At 41.4% G+C, this 14,687-nt stretch overlaps 1 protein-coding gene across 4 annotated transcripts; it reads right to left on the bottom strand.

The window, feature by feature from the left end:
- Positions 1–3,409: 3,409 nt before the first annotated feature.
- LOC110534529 (ATP-binding cassette sub-family E member 1) lies at positions 3,410–13,544 on the bottom strand. Of its 4 annotated transcripts, none has more exons than XR_016483900.1 (19): positions 13,353–13,544; positions 12,345–12,503; positions 12,042–12,127; positions 11,834–11,931; positions 11,594–11,711; positions 11,184–11,321; positions 10,979–11,048; positions 9,663–9,759; positions 9,486–9,575; positions 9,066–9,187; positions 8,423–8,496; positions 8,077–8,224; positions 7,934–7,993; positions 7,472–7,669; positions 7,238–7,348; positions 6,698–6,840; positions 6,368–6,490; positions 5,939–6,050; positions 3,410–4,092 (listed from the first exon to the last, which is right to left on the bottom strand). XR_016483900.1 is itself a non-coding variant. In XM_021619414.3 (19 exons), the coding sequence occupies exons 2-19, from the start codon at positions 12,445–12,447 to the stop codon at positions 4,045–4,047; spliced, it is 1,800 nt and encodes a 599-aa protein (XP_021475089.1). In that variant the 5' UTR covers positions 12,448–12,503; positions 13,353–13,544; the 3' UTR covers positions 3,410–4,044. The 4 variants fall into 4 exon arrangements, 2 of the variants coding, with proteins under 2 accessions (XP_021475089.1, XP_021475090.1); XR_016483901.1 differs by having other exon boundaries at positions 12,345–12,498; positions 13,353–13,514; XM_021619414.3 differs by having other exon boundaries at positions 7,472–7,530.
- Positions 13,545–14,687: the final 1,143 nt, after the last annotated feature.

Here is a 14,687-nt window from a genome sequence, read left to right on the forward strand (position 1 = left end):
CTTCCCTCTATCTTTCCCCCGCTCTCTCTCCCTCTAATATCTTCCCTCTATCTTTCCACTCTAATATCTTCCCTCCTCTATCCCCCCCTCTCTCCTCTAGTAACTCCCCCCTCATATCTTCTCCCCATCTCTCTTCTCTAGTATCTCCACCCCCCTCTCTCTCTCCCTCCTCCTTCAGTGTGCAGCCTAGGCCTAAGGGGGAGACCCGTCCCATCGATCATGGCCAATTACCACAGCAACCCTCTCAGGACAGTACAGTGACAGTCAGACCTTGGTTCAAATACTATTTGAAATCACTTCAAATTCTTTATTTGAGCGTTATTGAGCTTACCTGGCGCAATGGAACCAGTACAATAGTCACACAGCTGTAAACCCAGTCCATCTAGAACCACAGGCAGGCCAAATCAACAGTTAAGTATTTGAAAGATTTCAAAGAATATTTGAACCCAGGTCTGCTGTCTACAGATCTCCAATAACCTCTGGCCTACTATATACTACACTTTATGAGTCCTCTGAGTAGGATGGAGAGGATGGCTGAGAGATCAGTTGGTTAGTCCCCATAGGACAGTGATATGGAGGGGGTCACCTTCTGGAAAATGACAGTGGCTGCATCTGAAATCCACCCTATTCCCTGTATAGCGTAGTACTTTATACCAGGGGCCAGAGGGCCAACCAACCGATCTCTCCACAATCTCACCAAGATTTCAATTTCAAATCAAATCAAATTTGATTTGTCACATGCTTTGTAAACAACAGGTGTAGGCTAACAGTGAAATGCTGACTGATGGGCCCTTCCCAACCACGCTGAGAGAACAAAAGAAATAGAAAAAAATGGAGAGAAAAAAAGCCAAACAACTCAGATGTAGCCAACCTTGTCGTGTACCAAGCTCAGTTTCCAAATGTTTTTCTCCTATTCAAAGGGAGGAATCCCCTAGCCCTCACTCTGCTGTGACAGCCATCACTATTAACGTTGAACATAATGAACATAAACGCAAAACTCTATTTCTTAGAGTCAATGGCTCTTTACCCCCATCTAGTGTTGGTTGCATGGTTGACTTTGAAACAGTACAATATAGAATTCTAGTTAGGATATTCTGTCATTTGCACCTTTAAAGGGAAAGATTCACCCATTTTGATTGTTATATAGTTTTTGTGCATCTCTGAACAATGTTCTATCTATGCTGGAAGTTAATAGGAATACAGCTTTTTGATCATGAAAACCTATATCATACATGTCCAGGGTTGGGTAGGTTACTTTCTAAATGTAATCCGTTAGTTACTAGTTATCTGTCAAAAATTGTAATCAGTAACAATTTTGGATTACCCAAACTCAGTAACGTAATCTGATTACATTCTGTTACTTTTAGTTTACTTTCCCCTTAAGAGGCATTAGAAGAAGACAAAAATGTATGTTACCAATTGATTTATCCTGAAATAGATGTCGTTCAACGTTAAAGTTTACATAGCTGGCCATATATGGATGTTACATTTTACTTTATGGGTTGGTTATGTAGGCTTCTTCTAACCCATCTCTTTTTACTACTACATAGATACTACATAGATTAAATTATACCTTTACATTGAATCAGAATTCCAGTCATTCCAATAAATGTTATACTCCTTGATCTTCAAGAATAGGACTTGGAAATATGGAAATATAGATTAGGTAAATTGTTTTAACTGAGCTACAGACTTATTAGCCAACCCTACTTTGTATATGATTTTGTTGTCAAGGAGGACTGATTTGGCTCATTGATTAGAGTTGTTGAGCTCATGGAATTGCATGCTTTGAGCACTACTGAAAAGTGCTATTTTCATGTGAAAAATGAATGCCATATGCTGCATTTGCTATTGGCCTATTGTTACCTTTTTGTTGGTGACACTTTGATATCGTGATAATATTCAGCTGTTTAAAGGGCAAATCCACAGATTAAACAATAAAATGGACACCCCGCCTATTTTGGTTGAGGGATGGGCCTGGAGAAATGTAACCACTGTCAGATTAATAGACAGAGCTATGGATGCAAGGACTGACCATCCATGATATAACAATGGTTTTAACCATGTTATGAGGTTATATACAGTGTTCATAAACATTGGAATAAAACAAGCTAATATTTTGGGTTCTAAACTCATGAGATAAATTATACTCTTTAAAAAAAAAAAAATCATGGATAGATAATTCTAATTTATAAATCCAAAAATGGATGTAGCCATTACAGACTGCCCCTTTAAGTCTATCAAAGGTGTACAAGTTCAAGCATGTGTCCATCAGGACAATGGATTTTTTTTTTTAATTATCAGCATGAATTACATTAAGCAATAAAAGCCACACTTTTATTCCATAGGCTTGGATCCGCACTATGCAGTTGTTGCAAGAGCACATGTTTCATTGGCTGTCCACTGGTTTCAAAAACAATGATTGATAGGCAACTTCAATTTATTGAATTCAACCATTATTGGGTTAAAATATTTAGATTAGTGAACAGCCACCCACAACCCGTAAGGCGCAAATCGCAAAATGAGAGTAGCAGTGTGATTCGCATCAATGTGCTATGTAGCTATCAATAATAAGTGATATCCGTATCGCCGTAGACTACACCACTGCTGTCATCCTTACCTCCAAGCGTTTATTCAAGTTGGTTGCCGACAGCAGTCGCACAATTGGAAGACAGCTTGGACTGTAGCCTACAAAAGCCAATTCCTTTCTTTCGCCACGATCCATCAAACACATTTGGTGTGTCAAGAAACAAATTTAAAGTTAAACTTTTTTTCGATGCTGATTTGAACGTCATTGACAGATTTTTCGCAAATATCCTTTCGGAATTTAAAAGTAATCCTTGAAGTAAACATCTAGTTTTTCAAAAGTACATAATCTGATTACAATATTTTTGCTGGTAATGTGACGGATTACAGGTAGTTTTTGTAGTCCCTTACATGTAACTGATTACATTACATATACGCCATTACTCCCCAAAACTGTACATGTCAGATTTCAATATTGGCCGATGTCATAACGTGGGAGGTTGCGATATTCCTACACCAAGAAATGTGTAATTTAACAGAGGGTCTCTATTTTTTCTGCCTCTTTAGTCCAGGGTGTCGTTGCGAATGTCACACTGCGAGCCCCTGGTGATATTAAGAATCCTACATTGATAGTTGGTTTAGGCGATTTTACAACTAGCTAGCTACTTCACATGCTAATATTAACTTTGGTATTATTGTATGTAGCTACGTTTACTAGCTTGCTACCTAGCTCGCCAACCAGCCCATAGAGCGTTGCATGTTTTGTAGTTGACTTGAGCTGCAACAGATTTCCACATGTTGCTACCAACCTTGTAAAGACAAAATAAATACTTGTTCACAAAAAAGGACAAATTGAATTGTGGAATAACACATTGACAAGAACTGTATAGAGACACTTTTAATTGTTGAACCGCAGAATATGAAGGTATATTGCCTTTAATTCCAGTAAATAGATAATGTATTACTTCAGATGTGCATTTTTTGATGGAGAACCAACGAACCGCAGTAGTCTGCTGCCCTCTTGTGGACAAAACCCACAATTTCACTTTCAAAAAACACCACCATACTCAGGAAATGGTGTTTATTCATAAGATACCATTTTAAAATGACATGAATTGGATGACTCTTTGATAAAACACTCCTTTGACTCCCAAAGGTAGGTGTGTGTGTGGGCGAGTTTGTTTTGCATAGCCCTGTGCACACAGGTGGTTGAAGATTTCACTTTAGGACCAATGGTCTAATATGTAAACCCCAGTGCACCAGGCAATGCAAAACAAACTCACCCTGTGTGTGCACGCATACGTATGACTCTGGTGGTCCACTCAGGTTGGGTCTCTAAGCCATCAGCCCAAGGGGGGCCAGTAGGGTAGGGCTACGTTCCAAATACCCACACTAACATCACTTAGAACGGAGCAATGTACCATGGAATGCTAGTGTGGGTACTGGAACAGCCATACAGGTGTCAGGGCTTGAGGAGGATGGATCTGGAGGTCTCTGATGGCGGGAAGGTTTGGTCCTTTAGTCATCCAGGAAGAAGTAGTTCCCACTCTTCTTCTGTTCACAATCCTAGATATACAACATATAGATTGGGTTACAGAGGAGCCACAATCCTAGATATACAACAGGTGAGAGCAAATTAAATAAAATGGATTGATGCTGAATGAAATGACTGAAAGTCAATTCGTTTACTAAAAGCACAAAAGGGATGTAAATAAAAATGTAGGTTTTAAACACTCAGTATTTCCCTGTACTAGAGGTCGACCGATTATGATTTTTCAACACCGATACCGATTGGAGGACAAAAGAAGGTGATACCGATTAATCGGACGATTTTTAAAATGTATTTGTAATGACAATTACAACAATACTGAATGAACACTTACTTTAAACACATCAATAAAATCAATTTAGCCTCAAATAAATAATGAAACATGTTCAATTTGGTTTAAATAATGCAAAAACAAAGTGTTGGAGAAGAAAGTAAAAGTGCAATATGTGCCATGTAAGAAAGCTAACATTTAAGTTCCTTGCTCAGAACATGAGAACATATGAAAGTTGGTGGTTCCTTTTAACACGAGTCTTCAATATTCCCAGGTAAGAAGTTTTAGGTTGTAATTATTATAGGAATTATAGGACTATTTCTCTCTATACCATTTGTATTTCATATACCTTTGGATGTTTTTATAGTCACTTTAGTATTGCCAGTGTAACAGTATAGCTTCCGTACCTCTCCTCGCTCCTACCTGGGCTCGACCCAGGAACACAACAGCCACCCTCTAAGCAGCGTTACCCATGCAGAGCAAGGGGAACAACTACTCCAAGTCTCAGAGCGAGTGACGTTTGAAACGCTATTAGCGCGCACCCCGCTAACCATTTCACATCACATCGTTACACCAGCCTAATCTCGGGAGTTAATAGGCTTGAAGTCATAAACAGCAGAGCTACTGGCAAAACGCACAAAAGTGCTGTTTGAATGAATGCTTATGAGCCTGCAGGTGGCTACCATCGCTCAGTCAGACTGCTCTATCAAATCATACTTAATTATAACATAATAACACACAGAAATACGAGCCTTAGGTCATTAATATGGTAGAATCCGGAAATCATCATCTCGAAAACAAGACGTTTATTCTTTCAGTGAAATACGGGACCGTTCCGTATTTTATCTAACGGGTGGCATCCATCAGTCTAAATATTCCTGTTACATTACACAACCTTCAATGTTATGTCATAATTACGTAAAATTCTGGCAAATTAATTCGCAACAAGCCAGGCTGTCCAAACTGTTGCATATACTCTGACTCTGTGCGCAATGAACGCTAGAGAAGTGACAATTTCACCTGGTTAATATTGCCTGCTAACCTGGATTTCTTTTAGCTAAATATGCAAGTTTAAAAATATATACTTCTGTGTATTGATTTTAAGAAAGGCATTGATGTTTATGGTTAGGTACACGGCGCAACGAGTCCTTTTTCGCGAATGCCGCACTGCATCGATTTATATGCAACGCAGGACACGCTAGATAAACTAGTAATATTGATTATGATTGATTAAGTTTAATGCTAGCTAGCAACTTACTTTGGCTTCTTACTGCATTTGCGTAACAGACAGGCTCCTCGTGAGGCAGGTGGTTAGAGCGTTGGACTAGTTAACCGTAAGGTTGCAAGACTGAATCCCTGAGCTGACAAGGTAAAAATGTCGTTCTGCCACTGAACAAGGCAGTTAACCCACCGTTCCTAGGCCGTCATTGAAAATAATAATTTGTTCTTAACTGACTTGCCTAGTTAAATAAAGATTATATAAAAAGGTGTAAATCGGCATCCAAAATTACAGATTTCCGATTGTTATGTACTTGAAATCAGCCCTAATTAAATCGACCATTCCGATTAAATCGTCGACCTCTACCCTGTACCTTTATGGAATTCATCTTATTGATCCTTGGTCGGAAGTTGTTGGGGTCTCTCCTGAACGTTATCTCCAGCTGTGATAGGAACTTGTTCATCCCTGCGAGTAAGGTCTGTGGCCTGAGAGGTCAAAAGATGACAGGTTACACAGTTGCTTAAGAGCTAAACATCTGTCTTGTCATGAAAATACCACTTTGTCAGACTGGAACATCAATTTCAGTCAGGATTTGACAGTTTGCTTACAAATGAACCAATAAGCAGTTTGAAAGAGGAAGAAAACAAAAGCCACCACAGATAAGAACATCAGATATTAAAAGCCACCACAGATAAGAACATCAGATATTAAAAGCCACCACAGATAAGAACAGCCGACGTCATGCTGCTGGGTAAATTAGTGGATGAGACTCATGCCAAATGAATGTGGAGGGTTAACGTACGTGTTGGCAGCGGTGCTTCGCGAGGGAATACCGTCAAACACAATGACGCGGTCAGCCAGGTAGGTGGCCATGATGAAGTCGTGCTCCACCACAAACGCAGTCTTCTTAGCGTGGAGGATGAATCTACAAACAATGAATGTATCAAAATCAATGGCGTCCATTAAGGTTTGGGAGGTTGTAGGGTTTCTGTATTTCCTGTCAAACAACATATTCAGGGTTTGTGAATGGTACTGCTGTGAGCAATGTACAGCACGAGGTGGATCGCTTTGCTGGAGGTAGAAGTTCACCCCACCCTAACCACAGATCTAGGATCAGAGTGTGTGTGTTTACCTTTTGATGACCTTGGCACACACGAGACGCTGCTCAGAGTCCAGGTAGGCAGAGGGCTCGTCTATCAGGTAGACATCAGCTGGTTTCCCCAGACACAGGGCCATGGCCACCCTCTGCAACTCTCCTCCAGACAGGTTCTGGACCTACAGAGACAAGCAGGGGGGTGTTCATTAGACACCAAACGGAGGAAAACGGACTGAAACAGGGAGTACCTGGGCATGTCCAATAAGAAATGCTTGCTTTCATTCTCTGGTCCAGTGTGTATGGTATGTATGGGGCGGCAGGGTAGCCTAGTGGTTAGAGCATTGGACTAGTAAACGAAAGGTTGCAAGTTCGAATCCCTAAGCTGACAAGGTACAAATCTGTCGTTCTTCCCCTGTACAAGGCAGTTGTTCCTAGGCCGTCATTGAAGGAAAGTAGGAAAGTGATTTGCATTAGACATGTTTTATTCTGTTCTTAATGGACAAGTTAAGGAAGTAGTTGCTCATCGTTGCAAAACATTCAATGAGAACTGAACACAACCCAGAAAGCACAACTTACGTCCTGGTCAATGATGCTCTCAATCTGCATAGGCTTCATGACGTCAGTCACAAACTGGGGGTGAGTGTAGGCGTCTCGGATCTTCTCATGGAGCAGAGCCCGCACACTACCCTACAGACAGAGGACATGAGGAAGTTAGTCAGGGGCTGAGGGGCACACTACCCTACATGAGATGAGGGGCAGGTGTCTGTTAGAGGTGTGTAGTTGTCAAGGCAGTGACTGGTTGGTACCTACTTTGAATTTGGGGCTGATCTTTTGGGGTTTGTAGCTGACGTTCAGGATAGGAACTTCCCCTTTGGAAGTAATAGAAAATGTTTAGGAAAAATGGACAGAGAGTGTACAAAACAATAAGAACACCTACCTAATAGTGTTGCACCACCCCCTTTAGCCATCAAAACAGTCCCACTTCAATATTTTGTCTCCATTCATCCTCTGAAAGGCACACACACAAAATCCATGTCTCAATTGTCTTAAGGCTTAAAAATCCTTATTTAACCTGTCTCCTCCCATTCATCTACACTGATTGAAGTGGATTTAACAAGTGACATCAATAAGGGATCATAGCTTCACCTGGATTCTTTGTCATGGAAAGAGCAGGTGTTCCTAATGTTTTGTACATTCAGTGTATATTAGAGTACATGGTTCCAGCAATTAGACAATGTGAAGAGGAATTAAAATTTGTCAAATGTTATTTACCCCCTTCATCTGGTTTCAGACGGCCAGCCAGCATTCTGATGAACGTGGTTTTGCCCGTCCCTGAAAGAGAGGATTTAGAAATAACACTCATTATATGGAACTTGGTTGATAAAGACACACACACTCTTCCCCCACCTACTCACCATTCTCTCCCAGCATGACCATGATCTCAGAGTCAGTGAACTCTCCTTCCAGGATCTCCAGGGCAAAGTCCCCCATGTTCTTCTTCATGTGGGGGTACTGGTAGTGGCACATCCTCTTGATCTCCTCCTCGTTGGCCGTCTCCGCCACCTAGTGTTGTATTACTACATTATTATGAACTGGACGTTTCGTGCCATGAATGCTGTTTGGCTGAAATACCAGTTTATAATAGCAACAAGGCACCTCTGGGGTTCGTGGCACTGCGTTGCGTCGTGCATAAGAACAGCCCTTTGCCGTGGTATATTGGCCATATGCCACATATCCTCAGGCTTAATTGTATCACATTACCTTGAACACAAGCGATATCTCCCTGAAGCGCAGATTCTCCGTGGGCACATAGCCGTCCAGGAAGATGTTGATGCCTGGAGAAAGGAGCGGAGGAAGCCTGGGGTTAGAGGTGAAGTGGTCAAGTGAACAGGACAGGTGTGCATTGGGAAGATATCCATTGGTTGTGGTGATATGCTCCACTGACAGATTGTGAAAAGCTGTGTTACCATTTGGAGGGTAAGTGACAGAGGGGTGGTCTATGGGGTGCTGCGCTAGGCTACGGCCTTAAGGCTTTGAAATGTCTGTACCAGTTGGCTCTGCAGCAGACCCATTAGAGTTAGTCCCTAGTGGGGTCAGAGTGGGGGTTTACTGTAGCAGAGATCAAGTTGAGACAGATCTTCATTTGTCTTCACAGACTAGACTGTAGCCTGCCATGTACTGAGGATATACTTTATCCATTGATATCAATGCAAATAATAATAATAATAATAATAAAGTACACATACCAATAGCCAGGGCGTCATTGTGAATGAAGTAAGAGGGTGGTAGAGGTAGTCTCGCCTTCCCTGACTCCAAAGGCCATAGTGACCGCTCCATAAGCACTGGACACTCCTTACAGACCGCGTGGTGTTTATGGTGGAATATGAAGTATTTAGGGTCCTACCTTCTCTAACTCCAAAGGGCATAGTGACCACTCCATAGGCGCTGGGCACTCCGTACAGACAGCAGATGAAGTCAGACAGGTAGTCCAGCACACTCAGGTCGTGTTCCACCACTATGATGTATCTGGGAGAGTGGACAAAATAAGAGTCAAGAGTCTACAAGACAAGAAAAAGCTGATGGAAGAACAGTGGATAATGTTCAAGTAGGCATAAAACCAAAAGTAAACCAAGTGAAATAGGGCGGAACAACCAGGTTGGTGTTTACTAGGAATAAAGCAGAAAAAACTGCCAGGGCAGTACTACCTGAATTTGTCCAATGAGAAACTGTTTTTTCTTTTTCCGTTGCAAAACGCTTTGCTACTGTATGCCCTTTTGAACAGGACCCAGGGTCTCTAGTGAGAGCATCATGTAATGTAACAGACCTGTCTGGGGAGATGAGGGAGCGGATGGTGACGGCAGCTCTTAGACGTTGCTTAACATCCAGGTAACTGGACGGCTCATCAAACATGAAGCTGGAAGGAACCACATAAAGAGAGCCGCGTTAAGAACCACAACATAGTCTTGGACGGCTTCCGCTGAAGCTGGTGCTGTTGACTTACATGTCTGCTCTCTGGATGCAGACCACAGCGATGGCAAAGCGCTGCAGCTCTCCTCCTGATAGGTCCTCCACATTCCTCTCCCTGAGATGAGTCAGATCTGGGACAGGAGAGAGATTATTTAATCTGCTGGCCAAATTGTATATTTTACTGACAACTTGACTGTAGAAGTGGGTCAAAAGTAGAGGTCAACCGATTAATCGGAATGGCCGATTAATTGGGGCCGATTTCAAACTTTCATAACAATCGGTAATCTGCATTTTTGGACATAGATTATGGCCGATTACATTGCACTCCACGAGGAGACTGCATGGCAGGCCGACTACCTGTTATGTGAGTGCAGCAAGGAGCCACGGTAAGGTGCTAGCTAGCATTAAACTTAGCTTATAAAAAAAACAATCAATCTTAACATAATCACTAGTTAACTACACAAGGTTGATGATATTACTGGTTTATCTAGCATGTCCTGCGTTGCATATAATCGATGCGGTGCCTGTTGATTCAATGATAAATTACAGCCTACTTCGCCAAATGGGTGATTTAACAAGCGCATTCGTGAAAAAAGCACTGTCGTTGCACCAGTGTACCTAACCATAAACACCAATGCCTTTTTTTAAATCAATACACAAGTATATATATTTTTTTAAACCTGCATATTTAGTTAATATTGCCTGCTAACATGATTTTATTTTAACTAGGGAAATTGTGTCACTTCTCCTGCGTTCTGTGCAAGCAAAGTCAGGGTATACGCAGCAGTTTGGGCCGACTAGCTCGTTGCAAACTGTGTGAAGACCATTTCTTCCTAACAAAGACCGTAATTAATTTGCCAGAATTGTACATAATTCTGACATAACTTTGAAGGTTGTGTAACGTAACAGCAATATTTAGAGACTTAGGGATGCCACATAACGGTTCTGTATTTCACTAAAAGAATAAACGTTTTGTTTTTGAAATGATAGTTTCTGGATTTGACCATATTCATAACCTAAGGCTCGTATTTCTGTGTGTTATTATATTATAATTAAGTCTATGATTTGATAGAGCAGTCTGAGCGGTGGTAGGCAGCAACAGGCTTGTAAGCATTCATTCAAACAGGACTTCCCTGCATTTGCCAGCAGCTCTTCAAGCATTGTGCTGTTTATGACTTCAAGCCGATTAATCAGGATCGTCTTTTTTTGGTCCTCCAATAATTGGTATCGGCATTGAAAATTCATAATCGGTCGACCTCTAGTCAAAAGGAACATTTTTTAAAACATAAATGGAAAGAGTTAGGATTACACACAAATTATAGACAAGGTGAGAAACCAATCTAAACGTACCGAGCTGCTCACAGACGATGGTCTCAGTCTTGGAGTCGTCTTTCCTGCTCAGAATGGAGCCCACAGTCCCCTAGTGGCAGAACACAGCACTACTGTTAGCCCGTCAGACAACAATTCTGTACAGATCTGTGTATCTGGAACGCACCAATTCTATCCCCGCATTAATTTCTATAGGCCTAAACCCACACCCACAGGCTTGACTGACCTTGACAGTCTTGGGGATCTGGTCGACGTACTGGGGCTTGACGATGGCTTTCAGGTCATCCTCCAGGATCTTGGTAAAGTAGTTCTGGAGCTCAGAGCCACGGAAGTAGGTCAGGATCTCCTGCCAGTCTGGTGGAGCCTGGTGGAGGAACGGGAGAGAATTGAGCTTTTGAAACTAGGGATAGAGTGATGGTAACACAGCACAGTGTTTAAGTAACTAGTTGCATTTCTGTAATTTAGCTGACATTGTAAGGTCATTCAGCTGACACTAAAGACATTCTGCAGACATTATAATTATGCAGAGGGACTTAAGTGACCCTTTAAACATTGTAAAGCTAGATAATAATGTATTAGACATCTGGCTACATTCTCTACAAGGCTGTGTCATAAAACGAATAGTTACACACTTACATCGTACTTCCCCAAGTTAGGCTTCTGTTTTCCAGCCAGAATTTTCAGTGCCGTGGATTTCCCGATTCCGTTGGTGCCCACAAGTCCCAGAACCTCTCCAGGTCTGGGAATGGGTAATCTGGAATGGAATATTGCACAAGTACAGTCCATGGATTCAAGAGAGAAACAAACATTCATTGAGATTAGGCCTACAGGTCTATGAGACAAACACAGCTCTCTTTACCTTGAAAAGTAACCCACCTATGCAACTTGAAGGAGTTGGCACAGTATCTGTGAGTTGTCTCTTTCTCGAGGTTGCTTGGCAAGTTGACAATAGACAAGGCCCCAAATGGACATTTCTGGAATAAAAAAAAGTCTGTGCTAAGTGCTGTGTAATCAGGACTGAAGGACAATGCATAAAGAAAACTTTTCTATCAACAGAGGGTCAGTCATTTTGTTACGATTTTACCTTGATACAGATGCCACAACCGATACAGAGCGATTCAGAAATCCACACAATTTTGCTCTGAGCTGTGACCTCTATGCACAGTTTGCCTGCAAGACAAAAAGATTAAAGATGAATGACAATTGAGTCTTGAAAAGAGTCAACATGGACCATTTCAACTGTACATAATTTGAGGCATTATCGTTTAGGCTACGGCCTCAAGACCTGGAGGAATTAGTTAGTGTATGTGTCAGTCATATTATAATAGGACTAGATTATCAAGTACGAGGTTCAGCACAGTAGGAAAGGATGCAACACAAGTCGTACCCATGCGAACCACAGGGCAGCTCTTCTTGCACTCTTGCCGGCATTTCTTTGGCTTGCATTTGTCATGGTTCACAATGGCGATTCTGGTGTTTTTCTCCGACATTCTGCCTGCCCCTTGTCAATTCTTAGCGGAGCAGAATCCCTCCCCAGAGTACTGTGCTACAGAGATATGAGAGTTTAGATCAGACAAGGGTTAGGCCTGTAGCGTCTGCAGAGACAGTGAGTCAGATTAATAACAGTTTGGATGAATGAATACAAATGGCCTGTAAATTACTATTTATTATGAATTTCCATTAGCTGCTGCCAAGGCAGTAGCTACTCTTCCTGAGGTCCAGCAAAATTAAAGCAGTTATACAATTTTAAAAACATTACAATACATTCACAACAGATTTCACAACACATTAAGTGTGTGCCCCAAATCTGGGGGAGGCAAGGGAGAAGAATGTATCTAGCTATTTCCATCTCGTATCCATCTCCCACTTCGAGACAAGAAAGCAAGATGGATAACGTTATAACTTAGTAGGTACAACTAGATAACGAGTAACACTGAAATATGAAATGATAGCTATCAGCAAAGAGACTGAGACTAGCTGAGCAGTGTTGATGCCACTGACAGTTTAACTAGCTACATTAGCAAGTTTGCCAACTAACACGTAGTTTACCATAGCTAGCTATGTTACCCTAACGGTCACTTCATCCAAATCAGCTGAAAGGCGATACTGTTGGCTATACAAACTAGTTAGCCAGCTTACTAGTATCAGTGACCTATAATTAAACACGTGGTAATTTAACTGGCAGTTATAAACTATCAAATTAACGAACAGCTGTCATGTGAAATTATAACAGAGGCTGCTATGATACACTAGCTAGCAAGCTAACGTTAATTCGCTAACGAACAGTGCTGACGTTGGTGCTAGCTCTGTTAGCTAGCCAGCTGGACAAGCAGCCCATTAAAATGTTATTTGACAAGTTTGTCATTAATATAATTTATATATCAATCCAACTCACCCAGAAACACTCTTCGTGTGTTTCTGTCCTCCAGGTATGATACTTTTGGTTTTAAAGTGTCGTTTTACTACGGCGTTTCAAACAACGTGTTCTCAACTGGGACAGAACGCCGGGAAAAAAATGGCGCTCCCATGCGTAAAAGTTTAGCGACGTTCAGCCATGCGTCGCTGTGACGTTGGTATCTACGACAATACAAAGTGGGAGTAGGTTATTTGAGGTGATGGCAAAGCAGAACCATCTGTTAGAAATTCATAAAAATAAATTGAAGTGTATTATCAGAAATGTTTAATTGAATTTGTGAGACCTTCAATGTAATCTCAAGCTGATGTATAATTTTACCTCTGTAAAATACAATGGCTTAATTTCCTGCATGGCCTTAATAAATAAAAGTGTATCAATGGGTTCACCATGCCGTCAATGAATAAAAGGGAAATATGTTACTTATCGAAAACAAGTTATTTTAACTACATAGGCCCATTGATGCTAAGATGTTTAGAAATATGAATCATAATGTATTTATCATATAGGAACATTTATTTTGAAGGCATCTCTGGCTGCAGTGCAACTGGTGTCTTTATGGCACATACTGTATCAAAATGCAGAATGAGACAAAGTGAGTATCCTTAAACCACCATAGGCCTACTCAAATCAGTCCAAATTTAATTTAATTGGTCACATACACATATTTAGCAGATGTTATTTCGAGTGTAGTGAAACGTTTGTGCTCTTAGCTCCAACAGTGCAGAATATCTAAAAATACACAACAATACACACAAATCTAAAACTAAATTAATGGAATTAAGAAATATAGAAATATTAGGATGAGCAATGTCATAGTCCGGAGTATATGACCAAAAGTATGTGGACACCTGCTAGTCAAACATCTCATTCCAAAATCATGGATTGAGATGGTCCCCTCTTTGCTGCTATAACACGTGTCTGAAACGTGTCTTCCGCATTTAACCCAACCCCTCTGAATCAGAGAGGTGCGGGGGGCTGCCTTAATCGACATCCATGTCTACAGCACCCGGGGAACAGGGGCAGAACAACATATGTTTTACCTTGTCAGCTTGGGGATTCAATTCAGCAACCTTTCGGTTACTGGCGCAATGCTCTAACCACTAGGCTACCTGCTGCTAGATGTTGGAACATTTCTGCGGGGGACTTGCCTCCATTCAACCACAAGAGCATTAATGAGGTCGGCACTGATGTTTAGCGTTTAGGCCTAGCTCGCAGTAGGCATTCCAATTCATCCCAAATGTGTTCGATGGGGTTTAGGTCAGGGCTCTGTGCAGGCCAGTCAAGTTATTCCATGCAAATCTTGACAAACCATTT

This window comes from Oncorhynchus mykiss, chromosome 10, assembly GCF_057628025.1.
Source record: "Oncorhynchus mykiss isolate SJ-2025 chromosome 10, ASM5762802v1, whole genome shotgun sequence".
NCBI lineage: Eukaryota > Metazoa > Chordata > Actinopteri > Salmoniformes > Salmonidae > Oncorhynchus > Oncorhynchus mykiss.

What these genes read in the sequence shown, in the direction of transcription:
- LOC110534529 (XM_021619414.3), bottom strand. Translation starts at nt 12,447, where the DNA reads ATGTCGGAGAAAAACACCAGAATCGCCATTGTGAACCATGACAAATGC. An exon ending in TCTGAAACCAGATGAAGGGG is followed by an intron (nt 7,531 to 7,933) that starts GTAAATAACATT and finishes TTACTTCCAAAG; the next exon opens with GGGAAGTTCCTATCCTGAAC. An exon ending in ATAAGATGAATTCCATAAAG is followed by an intron (nt 4,093 to 5,938) that starts GTACAGGGTAGA and finishes TTGTATATCTAG; the next exon opens with GATTGTGAACAGAAGAAGAG.